This window comes from Fringilla coelebs (genome assembly GCF_963513975.1).
Source record: "Fringilla coelebs genome assembly, chromosome: 14".
NCBI classification, from domain to species: Eukaryota; Metazoa; Chordata; class Aves; order Passeriformes; family Fringillidae; genus Fringilla; species Fringilla coelebs.
The window spans coordinates 3,290,941-3,304,350 of NC_140040.1; the positions used below are offsets into that span (position 1 = coordinate 3,290,941).

The window sequence follows — 13,410 nt, forward strand, 5'->3', positions numbered from 1 at the left end:
GTCCCCTCAAAATGGAGACTTTCCTCAGGACGGAGGCGTCCCTCAAAAAGGAGGGAAGTGTCCGCTCAAAAATGAGGGTTTCCTCAGGGAAAAGCGTTCCCTTAAAGAGAAGGGTCCCCTCAAGGCTGAGGAAGCTCGGATGGAGGCGGGGTGGCCGCGCTCTGGCTGTGTCCGGAGCTCTCAGGCTGCCTCCTCACCGCCCGCCTGTCCCCTCCGGATCGCGGGGGCAACACCGCTGCTCCTCGCCTTCCAGGCTTCCCTCCATCCCTTCCCTGCCTACTTCGCTCCGCCCGTCCCTCCCCGTGGCCGAGGGCCGGCCCCGCGCTCCGCCCCGGCCGTGCGGGCGGAGGTGCCGGATGGCGCCGGCCGGGCCCAGGCTGGTGTCACAGCGCGGGGCCCATCGGGGGCTATCGAGGCCCGGGCCGGTGTCACAGCGCGGGGCCCATCGGGGGCTATCGAGGCCCGGGCCGGTGTCACAGCGCGGGGCCCATCGGGCGCTATCGAGGCCCGGGCCGGTGTCACAGCGCGGGGCCCATCGGGGGCTATCGAGGCCCGGGCCGGTGTCTCAGCGCGGGGCCCATCGGGGCAGGCCCGCCGTGCCGGTAAGCGAGGGGCGGGCGGGGGGCTCGGCCCAGCCCCAGCCTCCGCCTCGTCACCGGGATGGGGCGGGAGCTGCTGCCACGGGCTGCGGAGGATGGGCAGGGCTGAGCTGAGCTGAGCTGGGCACACCGGGAATAAACCTTTCAAAGCCCCCTTTTGTCCAGCGGTTCGCTGCTTAATTTAACAACATGTCCATGGTCTGTTTTTTAGGTTGCAGTGGTTTCCATTCACCCCTCGGTGTTTACCGCACGTTCGGCATCTTCCTCAGGCAAATAAGGCTTTAGGCCCGAAGGTGAAGCAGTCACAACCCGGCCTCTTGTTTACGGTAAACAAAGTTAACGACAGAAATACTGCATTGGGCTCAACAGTGTGTCCTTCAGGAGAGGCTGAAGAGCCGCCTGATAGATTCGTTTACACAGGAGAGGTGTCAGGAAGGACATGGAATTTGCAGAAAAAAACCCTGCAAAATGATGGTTTTGTTCCATATCTGATATTTGTCATATTGTCACCCCAGTCTTGTCTCTTCCCGAGACAGGGGGGAAGGCTGTTGGCAGTGGTGGCCGTCACTGTGGTCATGGTGGAGTTTGGGGTTACAGGTGCTGCTAGATCTGTGCTGTGCTGCTCCAAGGAGAAGGGCAGAGCACATGGCCCAGACAACACTAAAAATCAATCTGTAATGCAGGTGACTCCTGGGACTTTGAGAGAAATAGTTGTACCACTAAAAGTACAAAACAAACAAAGGAACCCCCAAACCAGTCCCCCACTGCCAGCTTTAATTCTCTGAGTACCAACTCCCGATGATTGATTTATTGGTTTCATAAAAATCTGTGTGTTTATAATGTGTCTTGAGTTGTGTTCCTAAATGTATTTGTTCCTTTGTTTCAAATTATTTTTATAGTGTGTCCATGAAAAAACCCACTCTTATGTGATTTTCAGAGACTTTGGAGTGATGGTGTTTTAGTACCACATCATATTGGCAAACTTAGGTTCAGTCCATTAATGCACCAGAAAGATGCAGCATAATCTGTCATAACTAATCCATTATCAGGCTTTTCCCTTCATGTTAGGGATGTAATCCAGCTGTCAAACTCACGGTCACTTTGTGTAAACTAATTTTACCATTAGATCATATTGGTTTTTCCATTTGATAGAGACTTGACTGAGGTTGGCATTGGTGGCCAGGGTGGTTTTAGCCAAGAGCTGTCAGACTGTCAGCTTTTAAAGCACAGTCACTGTTCACAGATGTTCTCCAGGTTCATTGAGCCTTGGTGAAGTCAGAGACTAAACAGTAGTTTTAATAATTTCCTGTAAGGCTGTTAATTTGCTCTTCTTGTAAGGCTTGCACTGGTATGTCAGTCTGTTTGATGTGTCTTTCATGGCCCTTGTGATACCTTTCTGTGTTTAATGTTTCTTTTGATTTTTTTTCTCTTCGCTTCAGGTTGAAAAGATGGGGAATGCTGAAAGCAATGCCTATCAGAATCACCTTTCCAGATTTCTTCCTGAGGAGCAGTCTGACATTGATGGACTGTTTGACACCTTATCAGGATCCAGTGGCTCATCTGGAGCAAAAAATGCCAAAGCTGCAAAGAAGACTGTGACTCTGTCAGCACTACAGGCAAGACAGTCTGTTATTCATTATATATCTGGGATGTAGTGCATTGAACAGAATTCCAGAAATAAACTATAAAGATGTGGTATTTTTTAAGGATTGCTCATCTCAATTTAATTTTTCATATGTTGGGGCAGGATGGATATTTAACTTTTTCTTGCAGTTTAACCAGACTAGTGACATTCAGGTTTGCATTTATCTCTTAAATTGCACTTTTGGGTCCGTTTGCCGTTTTCCTAATTCTAAAGTAAGATAGCATGTATGGAAATATTTTCACAGAGACTTTTGGGTCCGTTTGCCGTTTTCCTAATTCTAAAGTAAATTGCACTTTTGGGTCCGTTTGCCGTTTTCCTAATTCTAAAGTAAGATAGCATGTATGGAAATATTTTCACAGAGACCTGAAAAATGGGAAGAATATTTTTACCCCTGGAGTCTGTAGCGTGCGATCATTTACAGATTGTCTTGAGAAGCTGTCACAAAGTCAATTTTTATTTGGTTATGCCTGTCTCCCTTGACATATCACTGTCTCTAATCTCTTCACTTGTACTAAAAGGAGAGAATTCAATTTGACTTGATTAAGCTGTGGCTCCCTGTTTTAGCAAATTAACATGCATTATGCTTCTGATTAACTTTGCATTCATTTTCTAATCAAGAAAAGAGAAAAATGAGTCACTGGGATCCTTAATAACTTCAGCTAGTCAGGAGCTAAGTGGCCAAATGAATGTGGTGGTAAAGTGCAGTTTGATGTATATTACACAGATAATGGAGTCAAATTAAAGCTCATTGAAAGCAGCAGGTTATTTTAAGGTGTTCAGCAATGCCTGTGCATACAGACCAGCTTCAGCCTTCCTGCAGCCTGGCTGTTTGTGAGCTGTCACCATTTTTTGGAACACCAAGTTTGGAAATTGTGTTCCTGATGCCTGGTTTTTCAGCACTAGTTCATCCAATATCCTTGGTGCCTGTTAATTGTTTGGGACCTGGCAGAAGTTCTCTTTCTAGCTTTGCCCCAAATCAGTGTGATCTTTGATGAACATTTGCCTTTTCCCTTCCTGCCTTTTTGTTTGCCAGGTTAAATTAAAATCTTTTGGAAGACTTGCTGTAGGTGCAGAGGGAGAATGGCAATGGCATTCGTGCCTTGTAGGTGACAATGCTCATGCCTGGACTGAGATGTGACAGATTTGATCCCACAACAATCTGGTACCACTGGTGTGGCCCCAAGCATCTGAGCCAGGACAGGCTGCACTGCATAGCTTGGGAAGCAGGTGGAGCAGGAACCTCTTGATAATTTCATGAAGCCTTTTTAAAACAAGGGCTCTGAGCTGTCAGAGGTGTGAGTTAGATGGTTATTAAGGATTCCTTTTTTACACACCTCCTTTTTTCACACCCCAGGCCCACTCTTTGGAATAGCTAGAAGCAAAATGAAACAGCTCAGTGAAGTGGTGGGATTAGGTAGGGAGTAGGCAGGTAAATCAGCAGTGTGAAGTAAAAAACAGTTGAGTATAATGTTTTAGTTGTGTTCCCTGCTGCCTCTCCCACTTGAGGCTCATAGAGGATTTTTAGAAAGCCTCTCAAAGCCAGCTGTACCCCCTGTGAGCATCCCTCCCTCGCTGTGGAGCACTCTGATGGGGAAGGCTGTGGCTGCTATTTCTGCTGCTGCTGCTGGAATCAATGGGAGTTGTAGCACTGACGTCAGTCCCGGCAGCAGAGAGCTCAGGGTGTTGGATCTCTCATGCCCAGCAACAGCCATTACCAGCAAATAGGAGCAGCCCAGGTGGCTTCCCATGAGTGGTATTGAGCCAGGAATCAGCAATAGCAGCCCCCCTGAGTGGAGCTGCAGTTGGGCTTTTAGGCAGGTGGGGCTCCACTGATTTCAGCACAGTCCCCACTGAGCTACAGCCTGTGTGGAAGAGTCAAGTCAGGTCCTCAGCACACCTCTGTGCACAGTGAGGACACTGGGTAATCACCTCCCCTTCTGTGCATGTACTCAAGATTATTTATTTTTAAACTCTGTAATTATCTTGAACACTTTGAATCCAGAGTCAGATCTTTCCCACAGAGCTGTGATGAGTGATGATATATTCCAGCTAGATTTCAATTCAAAGGGCCAAGTATGCAATCCAGATGAATAAGTGCTGATTTTGACTCTCTTAACACCAGGGATGCTTTTTAAAAATCAGGTGATCTGTGCTTCAGTTCGTTGCTATGCAGGGGGAAATTTTCCAGGATAGTTTCTACACATGTATGTGGGGTTAAACACTACCTTGAGGCCAAAACTGAGATATGGAAAACACTCCACTTTGCTTTTAAGTGAGCTGCACTATCGAAAGCGGAATTAAAACACAGTTTTGAATGTTTTACTGGCAGAGCTGTAAACCTTTGCACCACCTAGAAACCCTTTGCTAATATCCTATTAAGATTTTACAGTGTTGATTTTTCTGAAGCCCGTGGTGTTTCTAGAAAACAGTATCAACCTAAATCACTAAAAAAATCACTATTAAAATAGAGATTTTTAGTTTTTCTCTTGTCAAAGCACTTAATTGACAAAATTTTGTTACTGATGCTACATACTGTATATCAGCACAGATTAACTGGAACATATCAGTTATTCTTAATTTCTAAAATGTGCTCTTTGCTGTTTCTGTCACTGCAGGCACACACCCGGGAGCCCCTGCCAGAGCCAATGACTGCTCGGTTGTACAATGGAATGAAAAGCGTTGACCTGCCTGGCAAATCAGCTGGGCTCACTGAACAGATTGCTAAGGAGCAGTTTGTAATTTTTATGTCAAACCTCTTAAAAGGGAATGCAGATGAGAAGATTAGCATAATAATGAGAATGATCGCCAAGACGGGAGGGCCTCTGAAGGGCAAACAAATCCAAGAGGTAAACAAGCAGTTAAATGTGCGTTGGGGGGACAGTAAGAGAGCAGGGCTGTGGTGTGGCTGGTGCTTCTGGGAACTGAGTGAAATGCTTTCTAGAGCTTTAGTTGCAGGATCAACTATGTAACTTTTGAGATACCACAGAACAGTAACTCACTAGCAGCTCCTACGTTGACCTTCCTCTCCCTCTTTATTTTATGGAGGTGCTTTGTGAAGTAGCATGTATGAAACAACTTGAAAAAAGATATTTTTCAAGGCCTGTGACACTGAAATAGCATTTCTGTAGTTGCTGACTTGTCATGGCAAGAAATGTTTCTGCCTTTGGGATTACAGCGTCACTGCTTCTTGACTTTATCTGCAGACAGTTCTTTGAAGCTCTTGGGAGTTTCACTTAAGAAATACCAAAATGGTGATGTTTTAATCTTTTAAGTTCACAGAGGATCTGATCACATCTGTAGTCCATGTACTGAGCTACAGGAAGGAGCTGAAAGGTTGGACTTTGGAGAATACGAGGGATTCTTCAAGTGGAGTCAAAGCTTTGGCTTCTGAGCTGCTCTCAGAATTGAAGCTTCCAGGTAAGCAGCCCTGATTCAGCTTGTCCCAGAGCTTGTGTAATCAGTGATCTGATGAGAATTTCTATCTTTAGGTCACATCTTTGAATTTTAAGGGTGAGACCAAAATTTCAAACCTAGTGCTTAGAAAATGACATTGCAATTTTATTTATTTAACCTTACCATCTTTCTCCCCTAAATTCAGGTGAGATTCCATCTGAAGTCCTAGTTTGTCATGGAACATGTCTATTTTACAAATCCCTAACTTGCAAATGATTGGAATGGGCATTTAAATAATATTTATTTAAATAGTATTTATCATGTATTTTTGGCTATGTCCTTTTATAAAGCATAGATCTATCTTTGCACTGTTGTAATAACAGATCTTGCTGTCTTGTAAAGAACATTTCATGAGTTGTAGTTCAAAGTCTGTGTTTCTAAATCATGACAGCCCAATCAAAGAATGCCACAGGTAAAGGTTTCTCATTTCTATGGTTGCATTTGTTTAATTTGTTTAATGTTGACATTTTACTGTTCCTGGTTCCTTTCATTAGTGGTTTTCTGTGCATTACAGTAATGGACTATTACGTTTACACTTCCTGATGATTTTCCAGACAGGGAGACTTACTCTTCTTCCTGTGTGTCTTATTCTTTAGATGGGACAAAACCCGTGGGGTCTCAGCTACTGGAGACAAGTTTTGACCAAAGTGTGATTGAGGACTGGGTGTACCGAGTTCCCCAGATCTCAGTTTTCCTCAGTGTTGTCATCAGGCAAGGCCTCCACGTCCTACATTCCCTCCCAGACCAAACCAATGACATCCTCAACCTGGTTCCTCACTGCAAAGGCATCAAGGGAAGAGGAGTTGTCAGTCTCTTTGACATCCCAGCCATCATCTACATCAACTCCCACCTGCCTGCAGAGATGCAGCACAAGTGGCAGCTCTTATTTTCCTCCAGGCTCCACGGGGAAAGCTTCTCACAGCTGTGTGCCCATATAGTGAACAAAGGTCCTTGCATAGTGATCATAAGGGACTTGGATGGTTTCCTCTTTGGTGGGTTTGCATCTCACTCCTGGGAGGTGAAGCCACAGTTTCAAGGTAAAACTCACTTTTCTTCCTGTATCTCTGGTAAATTCCCTGGTTTTTGTACAGGCACAAGAATCCTGTCTCCTTGATGGATACCATCCCTTTAATGACACAAAGTGTTTCTTACACTTCCAAGTGAATTTCTCTGTGGCAAAAATAGCAGTAATTTTCAAAGAATATAAAACACATGCAAAGTTATTCTTAGCATGGCAGTCAGGCATGTTGCTGATTAATATTTATAGTTTTTTATTTGATAAGGCTTTTAAAATTGCAGGACTTACTGACCACAGAGCAAGGTTTTAGGGAAATCTATCAAGCCCTGTAGCTGCTTAGGTTGAAAATCAAATGAAAATGAATGAAGTAGAGCACAGATGATGAATTAGTGTCTAAATAAGTTGACCACAGGATGGCAGTCCTCCCTCAGGAACACCTGAGCCTGCACTGTCTTTGTTCCCCTTCTGAAATCCAGCAGCCAGAGGATTCTTGGGGCAAGCTCAACTTCTCTTGTTCCCTTAAAACTTTGAGGGAGAAGAGAGGGTTTTTGAAGAACTCTTTGGAAAGAATGTTTGTGATGGATTTTAGAAGAAAAATCATGGGCTATGGGTATTTGGTGTTGCTGGGAATCCTCACTCTGGCTACATTAGAAATTCTATTCATGTCCTAAATGAGTATTTGAAAATTACCACTTCAGACAGTTGGTATAATATTATTTTACATTGATTATACATCCATTTCCTTGTATTTTTTCCTGATAGAGAATCATACAAAGCCTACAGGGCAAGCACACCACAGGTGCCTCTGAATCCTGAACTGGGCATGGTGAAAATTGCTCTAAATCATCAAATCTGTACTGATTCATCTATCAGTGTAGTCAGAACTAGGGATGTCTGCATTCAGTTTGTACAGATCTGTCAGCTGGCCAGTTTTAGGTGATATAATGCAGTCTGGGATAGGTGACATAGTGACATAATGTCCTAGTGGTGCCTCTGACTCTGCCCTTGACCACAGCCTGTAATTGCATTGATTTTTGTGACTGCACAGAGTTCACTGAGAATAAAAAATAGATCTAAAATCTCAGAAAGTCAGTAGATCTCTCTTTATGGGGGATCTACTGGCTTTCTGAGATGGCAGCTGTCTTTGAATTATTCAGCTTAAATTATTTTTTCTAATTTATTTGTTATTGCTCTACCTCTTGTCTGACCTGAGGTGCTTTTCTGTTTGCAGGTGACAACAGATGCTTTCTGTTTTCTGTTTTCCCCACTCTGGCTGTATACACATACACAGGGTACAATGACCACTACATGTATTTAAACCACGGCCAACAGACGATGCCAAATGGACTGGTAAGTATTCAGAAATGATGATTTGGAAATTGGATTTGTGGCTGGCATTTGGAAGTGTTTTGTGGGGGGTTTTTTGCATTCTGAGAGCAGATTTATTTCACTTGTTATTCTCTGAGGAAATTTGCATGCCTGAAGCAGCACAAAACAGTAATCTGTGTAACTGAGGATTCTTCCACTGGCTGTTCTCCCTACCACAGCAACTGCTTTTGGAATTATGGAGGAGAAATCCCAGCAGGATGAGAGTGCAGACATTGCAAGTAGCTGCTGCTGCTGTGTGATGACAGTGGCAGGAGCTACTCCTACTCAAGTTCACAAATGAGTTCTCCAGATGCAGAGGAGTTTCTACAGAGCTACAGCACACCACCTGTCCTGGAAATACTTTACAATTTTGGATCATTATGTGCCCATAACTTTGGGAATTTCCAGCAGGCTGGAATTAATTTGCTCTAGAAAAAGTGAAAACCATCAAATTACATTATTGGTTTCTGTAGATACTTTCCTAAATGGAAAGGAGGCAGCAAACACGAGCACTGTTTGAAATGGAACTGTTAATAGTCAATAAACAAAAGCCAGGAGTTTAATTTTGGCACAAGTGACAGATATTTGTATTCTGTGAAGCACAGAGGTAGGGCAATATCATTCAGGTAAATTTTCAGTTGTATTCAGGAATAATTGATGTAGGTATCCCCTTTCTTCACCTACCCACAGAAGTGTGGCATAAATACTGACCACAGCAGCTTACTCTCAGGTTTCCTGACTTTGCCAGTCTGTTTTCCCCGTGCAGGATGTGTTTAATGTGCTGGTTTTCTCCACAGGGTATGGGTGGACAGCATGGCTACTTTGGGCTCTGGATAGACAGTGACTACGGGAAGGGCCACAGCAAAGCCAAACCTCGCTGCACCACCTACAACAGCCCCCAGCTGTCAGCCAAAGAGGATTTTACACTGGATGCCATGGAAGTTTGGGCAGTGGGAGATGCCCCTGAGAGTGCAGGGGTAGGTGAAATTGTGTCCTGGTTGGAACAGAAGGTGTGAGTGCAAAGCTCACGGTTGCAGTTTTCTGTTTAAACACTGTCTCTCCACTGTAGTGAATAACATGTTCTTTGCCTGGCCCTGTGGTGCCATGTGTTTTGTAGCACCAAATAGCAGAACTGTCGTGGAATTATTGAGGTGCCAACAAGAAGGAATGGAGGAGCCATGAGGTGATAGAGTCAGAGTAGCAGTACTTGGAATTTCAGAAGGCCTTTTTGACATTGAGGAATGGTCTCTGGGAGGAACCTCCTTGGAGGGGCTCAGTAAAACCCAGAGTTTCTAAAAGCACTGGAAATTTTCAAGTAAAGTCTAATCTGTAGTTCAAGAAGAGACCCAAAAGCTTTCTTTATCAGTAACTTTAAATTTACTATTGTTTTACCAAAAATTTGTGTGAATAGGTTTATGCCAGTCTTTCTGCATATGGTTTATTTTTGGGAATGAGTGGAAGCCCTCTCTCCAGTCTCCTCTATCCCTGCAATTTATTCTTTTATTAAACTGTCTGGTCTGTACAGGTTGGTGAAGTTTTAAAACTTATTTCTTTTAATTTTTACTTATTTTCAAACTAAATTCATCTACCATGACTTCACTGGACATATAGCTCTAAGTAGAAACAAAGCAAACTGTTTACAGAAAATGTTGAATTGTAACTGGATCTCTTTAAAAACCTCACATCAGCACTTCAGACTGAGGTGGGGTTAACCAGGATGTCCTGGATGGCTTGTAACCTGAATAAACTTGAAATATCTCACTGTCATCTTAGGAAAAGTTTATGGCTGTTTTATGTAGCTGCAGCAGTAAAAATCATTTGATGCATTTGAGAATTTTGAAATTGGAAACACATCTTCTCCATTGTGCCAAGTTTGTAGACCTCATCACTTACAGACTTGAGTTGTCCCTTCCCTGTAGCCTGATCCTGACCTTTTAAATTGACTGTATTTTATTTTGTTTTGAAGAGAAAAGGTAAGAAGAGTATCCTGGATGTGGATCCTCAGGCTCAGGCCTTGCTGGAAATGGCCGGGAAAAGTCGTCAGAGCGAAGGTCTGCGGGAGCCCGTGGAAGAGGATGAAGGTGATGATGATGAGAACTAAAGGAGCCACAGAAACCTTTACTTTTTCTTACTTCAAGTGGTGATGATGTTCCTTGGACAAGATGTTTTTTTCCTTTTTTTTTCCCACTTGAATGTACCTTAATTGTCTGGGACAAAGCTTAAGCCTTGTACTTGTGTAATATTTAGGTGTAAAACACTAATCTGCCTGAAGGGTTTTGTTTGGGGAGGACAGAAAAATTAACTGGGGACATAATCATCAGGCATGACTGAGCTCCAGCTGAATATGAATCTGCTTTCATTCCCCATAGATCTTGTCTGCACTCTGAATTAAAAGCAGAAGTTATTGACAGTGTGGCTTTCTGTTCTGGAGAATTGATATGTACATAGTTATATATTTATAAATCCTGTTCAAGGCACTGATTAAAGCTCTTATACCTCAACTGCACATATTCATTTGCATGCAATGAAATTAAGTCAGCAAAGCTTACAAACTGTAATGATGTCTTACACTGATGAACATAGAATAGTCACATGATGCCATATGAAGGATGCTATAAATCTGCATTGCTTCAGTTAAAGCATTAAATTTCAAGATTTAGAATTCAGATTTTCAGCAGGTGATTCCATGTGAGCTGTAGGATGTTACACAACAAGTTGTATAGTACTATACTATCCCTAGTGCATCTCTCTTCATCTGTTTCTGCAGAAACTTGTCTGTTGCTTTTTAAGCTTAGACCAGAATCATTGGAGCCATATTTATCCTGAAAATACCTCCAGCAGAATTCTCTAGAGAAGGTACATTCTTTAGTAGCTACATGAGACTGGAGTAAAAGATCAGGCTGTAAAAAAGGTTGAGTAAGAAGCAGCCACACTTAATTGAGAACAGGATCTGCAGATACCTTGTGAGTGAAATAAAAATCAGGGTTATGTCTGTAAAATGGTTAAAGATGATTGCTGTACACTTTATTTCCACATAATGAGTCATTACTATGTTATGGAAAAGAATCCCCACAATGGGAAATGTAGTTGTTGGGGTTTGTGCTCTGTTTTGTGATTCTTCAGTCAGCACCGTTCTGTCAGGTCTCTTATACTCAGGACTTTTTCTACTTGAATTAGTTCCCATCTCTCAGTAATTATTCATTTGACCTTGCTAATTTACTATGTGTAATTAACTTGTCAAAAAGAATCCTGATTTCTAGCGGGGGCTGCAGTTTCTAACTCAGCAATATGTGTTTGGTTATCAGTGTCTCTGATTGTCAGTTTTTCTCCTCCTGAGGGAGAGGACTGTGTCCAATCCCCTTTGTCCTGGCATGAGTTTGTCTTCTTTGCAGCTTAGAGAAAAACAATAGAATTCTATAATTTCTGCTCATGTGGCCTTCCTTGAAATTCTTTCCCTTGATGTTTTTTTGTATGGCATTTTCCCCCCACCTGTTGTTTTTCATAGGGAGCCAGATTTGAATATTCTGAACAATCTGCACTTGTGCCTTAATGTAGATCTCATTTGTAAAAATTATATTAAACAACATAAAGTTAGCCTTGAAAGGAGAGCATGAAGAAATCACTCCAGCCAGTCATCCTAGGACTCAGCTGTGTGTTTTGTAGAGTACCTGAACTAATGCTTGGGGCATTTACATGCTCTTTGTTGTAGTACAGAGAGTGCTGTGAAAGGCCTGGAAGAATGTCCTTTTATGCTGTATTTGCTTAGAGAAACCAGATAATCTCCCAAGTTTGTAAGACACAGGAAAAAAAAAAAAGCATCAGAACAATTGCAGTGATACTTTTGTAGAGTTTTCTTCTCTCTATATATTAATAATATTAAATTTTGTAATTTAATGTAAGGAGTAGTAAGTACATGATACTGTCTGTAAGTGTGGTGATAGCAGCTTTTGTTTGAACGTTCTCAAACTCCCACCAGGAGTCTCAGAGGTCCTTTTCACTTAGCAGTGACTAAGCCTATGAAACACTCCCATGTAGATGGCATACAGGATGAGACAGTTGAATTTCTGCAGTTAAAATAAACAGCTAGACTTCATTTTCCTTCCATTACAAGGCAAAAGCTTGTTTTTGAGAACTGAAACCATCTGCAAGGGTATAAAAAAACTTGAATTGTACAAAGCTACTCTCCACCAAAAATATTTCAGTGGCCAGGTTTTCTTTGATTTTTAATGAGTATTAGTAAAGCTGTTTCTTTCTAGATTATGAACCCAAAATATAATCCTGTTTGAACTTCACCTTGTGACTATCAGCATAGCATTGTAACCTCTGAAATTGGAGTTTTTTGACAAGTTTGTGTCTGAGACTCTTCACTTTGTAGGTGTTAAGCTGGGGTAAGAAGAAAACTGACACTGGCAGTTCAGCAAATGTCTCAGTGAAGCATTATTTACTAGGACACCACTGATCCAACCAGCAGATGCGATTAATCCAAATTGTTCTTTAAAAGTAAAAGACAGGCTTGGGAAAGACTCAATTTTTATTTTAACCTGAGCCTAATGATTAAGAAATCTGGGCTTTGTTCTCATGCACCTAAAAATGTCCAGAAAGCTTTTGTCAGCAGTGGGCTTAGCTATGATCTGAACAGCTCAGTCTCTTTTGTGCAGTTTTGGTCCAGCTCCAAAGCCCAACATCCCTGCTCTGTTCCTGACTCATCTTTGTTGTCAGGCTCTTTGGAAGCGAGTCCCTTTCCCATTAAATCCATCCACTGCTGAGCACTGGGTCTGATCAGCCTTCCCTTCTCCTGTCAGTCACACAGGTACAAAGACTGACAGCTGAGGGTTGGCACTTCAGCTCCCTGCTCTGTTTGACAGCTCCCCACAATTTCCTTGAAAGTCTTGCTGAGTCAAGCCTGGGTATCTGGGAATCCACAAACACTCTAGATTGAAGGAAAAGAAATGCTTCAAGGCAGGTCTTCCCCACTCTTCTAGTGAAACATTAAAGGACGTGTCTAAATCACGAGTCTCACTCAGATACTTGTCAGTAACATTTTAAAACGTAGATTTTATTAATAAAAATGATTTTGATTTAAATAAATAAAATTTCAGTTTATGCACAATAGATTTTTCTGTACAGGTGTGAAACTCTTCTTTTGTCTGGGACTAGCTCAGCCTTCTGGAATACAGATCAGTGTTACAAAAATATACCTGCTGTTGGTTTAAAAAAGGAGCCACTCTGGAGGTTTGTGCAGACAGCTCATGTGGGGGGTAGAAGAGTCTCTGGTGTAAGGACTGTTGGTACAGCTGCACTTGAGTACCTTCAGGAAGGATGTGTGG

The 13,410-nt window shown here is 42.6% G+C and overlaps 1 protein-coding gene across 2 annotated transcripts; it reads left to right on the forward strand.

Annotated features, from left to right (window-relative positions):
- Positions 1–348: 348 nt before the first annotated feature.
- On the forward strand, positions 349–13,189 carry MEAK7 (MTOR associated protein, eak-7 homolog). Of its 2 annotated transcripts, none has more exons than XM_084215276.1 (9): positions 349–602; positions 811–925; positions 2,039–2,215; positions 4,860–5,090; positions 5,517–5,661; positions 6,294–6,734; positions 7,947–8,065; positions 8,881–9,060; positions 10,050–13,189. In XM_084215276.1, the coding sequence occupies exons 3-9, from the start codon at positions 2,048–2,050 to the stop codon at positions 10,182–10,184; spliced, it is 1,419 nt and encodes a 472-aa protein (XP_084071402.1). In that variant the 5' UTR covers positions 349–602; positions 811–925; positions 2,039–2,047; the 3' UTR covers positions 10,185–13,189. The 2 variants fall into 2 exon arrangements, with proteins under 2 accessions (XP_084071402.1, XP_084071401.1); XM_084215275.1 differs by having other exon boundaries at positions 530–602; positions 811–868.
- The last annotated feature ends 221 nt before the right edge of the window (positions 13,190–13,410 follow it).